General features: G+C 39.4%; 1 protein-coding gene across 1 annotated transcript in view; it reads left to right on the forward strand.

Moving 5' to 3' along the window:
- The window catches only part of akap17a (A kinase (PRKA) anchor protein 17A), an 8,229-nt gene continuing 4,638 nt past the window's right edge, over positions 1 to 3,591 (forward strand). The window contains exons 1-5 of the mRNA XM_014011523.1: positions 1 to 109; positions 589 to 937; positions 1,192 to 1,410; positions 2,611 to 2,823; positions 3,203 to 3,351. Coding sequence (XP_013866977.1) covers positions 611 to 937; positions 1,192 to 1,410; positions 2,611 to 2,823; positions 3,203 to 3,351 — 908 coding nt within the window. The 5' untranslated portion in view covers positions 1 to 109; positions 589 to 610. The remainder of the gene's footprint in view (positions 110 to 588; positions 938 to 1,191; positions 1,411 to 2,610; positions 2,824 to 3,202; positions 3,352 to 3,591) is intronic.

Raw genomic sequence — 3,591 nt, forward strand, 5'->3', positions numbered from 1 at the left:
GTCAGAGTTCACTCGCTGAGTTAGCATGTAGCATTTTGGTATCTCTCCGGAGGTAGGCTCGCTTCAAAGCCTTTGCTGCTGTTTTCGGCAAGAGTCTCACTGATGTTTGGTAAGTTATAGTAACATATTTTACATCTAACATTAGTGAATTGTTTTATTAAGGTAAAAATGATTGTGATTTCAAATAAACTAGACGCTTCAAAGCTAAACTAGCTGCTCGTAAGTTACAATAGGGTCACTTCTTTGTACGACTTGCTAAACACATATTAAATCGTTATTAATGTATTTCCCCCAGATTCACTACCTGGTTATTATTTGTACATTTTACGACCTTCAAGGTTCTTTGCGTTCATTTTAAAGTTAACTTAATACTTATGACATCATTATTTGCGAGTAACCTGTCAGCTTATTGTTAGTATTATCGTGACACTAATACATTTTATTTGTATCTACTAACTGAGAAGGTTGAAGTTTTTATGATCGCCTTTGTATCGGTGTAGTCATCATGCAATGTTAAATTTATTCAATTATTTGTTTGGCATGTAGCATTTGGATTCATTTATAGTCTGAAAACATTTTGGTTTGCAGCTTCTCCTATCTGTCTGCAACAATGACCACCATCGTCCATGACACATCAGAGGCGGTGTGCCTGTCTGCGGAGTACAACCTGTACCTGAAGCCCATAGCCAAAATGACCGTCAGCGTGGCTTTGCCTCAACTCAAGCTGCCAGGGAAGAGCATCTCCAACTGGGAGGTAATGGAGAGGGTAAAGGCCATGGTGGCTCCGGAGCAGTTTTCAGCCCTGAGGATCTCCAAAAGCACTTTAGACTTCATTCGCTTTGAGGGCGAAGTGGAAAACAAGACAGTGGTGAAGAGCCTGTTGGGTCGACTTGATGGAAAGACTATAAAACTCAGTGGATTTACTGATGTACTGAAGGTAAATGTTGCAGTTTTCTTCAAGCTATGCCGTATGGAGCATGTTACTTTTATTAATGTGTCTTAGATTAAAMTGAACTGTGAACAACAACATATATAATATGCAATATTATGTTTGCAACAATGTGAATAAATATGGGTAGCATAAAGTAAATATGTTCTTGACATTTGTATATTTTTCCCCAGAAACATTTTCTACAACCTTAGACTAACTGTGTATGTAACTATGTTTTATTTCTGTCTTCCTTTTCCCAGGTACGTGCAGTAGAAAATAAAATGGATTTCCCGACGCGTCACGACTGGGACTCCTTTTTCCGTGACGCCAAGGACATGAATGAGACTCTGCCAGGAGAGAGGCCCGATACCATCCACCTGGAAGGGCTTCCCTGCCGCTGGTTTAGCCAGAAAGACAGTCAGTTCCCTGATCGGCCTTCAGAAGAGGTCCTCATCGCCGTGTTTCAAACATTCGGCAAGGTATGCTTTATTCTTATTGATAAATGGATATAGAGGCAATGGGCCTCATGCAAGAACATGTTCGTATTCTTATCCTAAATTTCTCTTACTTTTGTTCGTATGAAGGGTTCGTACGAACATGTCACGTCAGATTCAACAAACTCTTCTATCTTCAGGAAAAGTGTGTAAATGAGCTGCGTAAATTCCTCCTGTTCGTATCCAGCTGCTCGTGCAYGCGAGAGAAGATTAGCATAATTACCACCCCAAAAACACCATATAAGGCTATGTGTCCTGCCTCAGATACAAGGAAGTGTTCATTCATGAAAATGACAGTGAAAATTAAAAAGAAGAACTTTACGAGTTCAGAGATTGAAGTCCGTCTGTCAGAGATCCAGAAAAGAAAATCTGTCATTTTCAGCAGGWCAGCTGTGGAATAAAAAGAGCTGCTAAAAGTATAAACAACTGTGTTAAATCATTTTCATTTATTCAGAAGCTGCAGCGCTGCGCACCGTACCCCCCGCTCGCGGTCTCAAGTGGTCTCGGTTGCGGTTCTGAAATAAGCCTTTTAACATGTTTTCAATATATGTCTGACACTTTGGAGAAAATCCAGGACTCACTGGAGGGATTGTGTACCCCCTCTGGTCTGGGAACGTCTCGGTGTCCCCCAGGACGAGCTGGAAGGTGTCGCTGGGGAGAGCTGGGTCTCTCTGCTGCTGCCCCCACGACCCGATCCTGGATAAGCAGGCCAGACGTAGAATTTATATTGTTAGTCTAAATTATTACATTTAAAATTATAACTCTAATTCAAGCAGAATAGCCTATTGTCAASATAATTATGGAGTGTGATTTATTTTCAACTCAAAATATCTTCAAACTAACGAAGTATAAAGTTATTAATAAAGAAAACCCGTCTGGATAACAGCAGACTGACTGCTCGTAAAATATACGACAGGTCTGGACCACTCGTGAATTTTGTTCGTATCTGAAAAAAATCTTAGAATACGAAAACATTGGTGAATGCCACAAATTCTCCTAAATCACTCGTACGCACAACTTAAGAACAAATCTGTGCGTACGAACGGTTCTTGCATGAGGCCCAATGTGTGAAATTCCTGTTTTGATTATTTGTTCCCGTCATTATTTTTAATAACTAAATTCTTATGTCAAGAAATTGAACCAAAACATTTTTTTTTTTCTTATATTATTTTATTTTTTTTTTAGGTGCGAAATGTTGACATCCCCATGCTGGATCCGTACAGGGAGGAAATGCTGGATAAAAACTTCAATACGTTTAGCTTTGGGGGTCATTTGAACTTTGAGGCTTACGTCCAGTATCAGGAATACTGTGGCTTCACTAAGTCCATGGACACCCTGCGTGGCATGAAGCTGATGTTGAAAGGAGAAGATGGAAAGGCAGTGGCATGCAACATCAAGGTACCAACAAATGTTTGCATCTATACTGAAAGGCAGCTGATGAGGTAGTGCAGATGATGGTTTTAGTCAGTGACAAAGTAGCTTTAAGAGCTTTTAAGGTAATGAGATCTAAAACTAAATCCTTAGTGTTTCTAAGATAATGGACAGTGAGAGAGTCTTCTACTTAGCAGAATAAAATTATGTAAACTAAATGAGGGAAGCAACAATGAAAAGAGCTTTAAAATGCTTGTTTTTTATATTAGATACTGTGTGGTGTTTTTCTATCCAAGTGGCATTCACAAAAAGACAACAGGTTAAATATCATCACCTCTTGCCTGAACTTAAAGCTTTACTGACTTGAATAATCAATTATTATTATTATTGTTATTATAATCATCAGGTGGCCTTTGACACCAGCAAACACCTCAGTGATGCAGCCATAAAGAAGAGAAGCCTGGAGCGGCAGAAGCTACAGGAACTAGAGCGACAGAGAGAAGAGCAGAAACGACGGGAAAAAGAAGAGGAGCAGCGACGGAAGGAGGAAGAGAGGTAAAGTGGAAGAGATGTGATAATTCATATAAAAGAAGAGAGCTCCAGAAGATTGAAATATTTATGTAATATTTAGGGATGCACGATAACTTATTTTAAGAACCGATACCGATAACTTTCTCCTTCTAATGGCCGATAACCGATTCGGTGCAAGAAAATATCGATACACTGAAATATCGCGATATTTCATTTCCCGATACTGTATCAATATTCTAAAGCCCTGTATCGATTTTTACTTAA

The sequence above is a fragment of the Austrofundulus limnaeus genome, unplaced genomic scaffold (genome assembly GCF_001266775.1).
Source record: "Austrofundulus limnaeus strain Quisiro unplaced genomic scaffold, Austrofundulus_limnaeus-1.0 Scaffold81, whole genome shotgun sequence".
Lineage (NCBI taxonomy): Eukaryota > Metazoa > Chordata > Actinopteri > Cyprinodontiformes > Rivulidae > Austrofundulus > Austrofundulus limnaeus.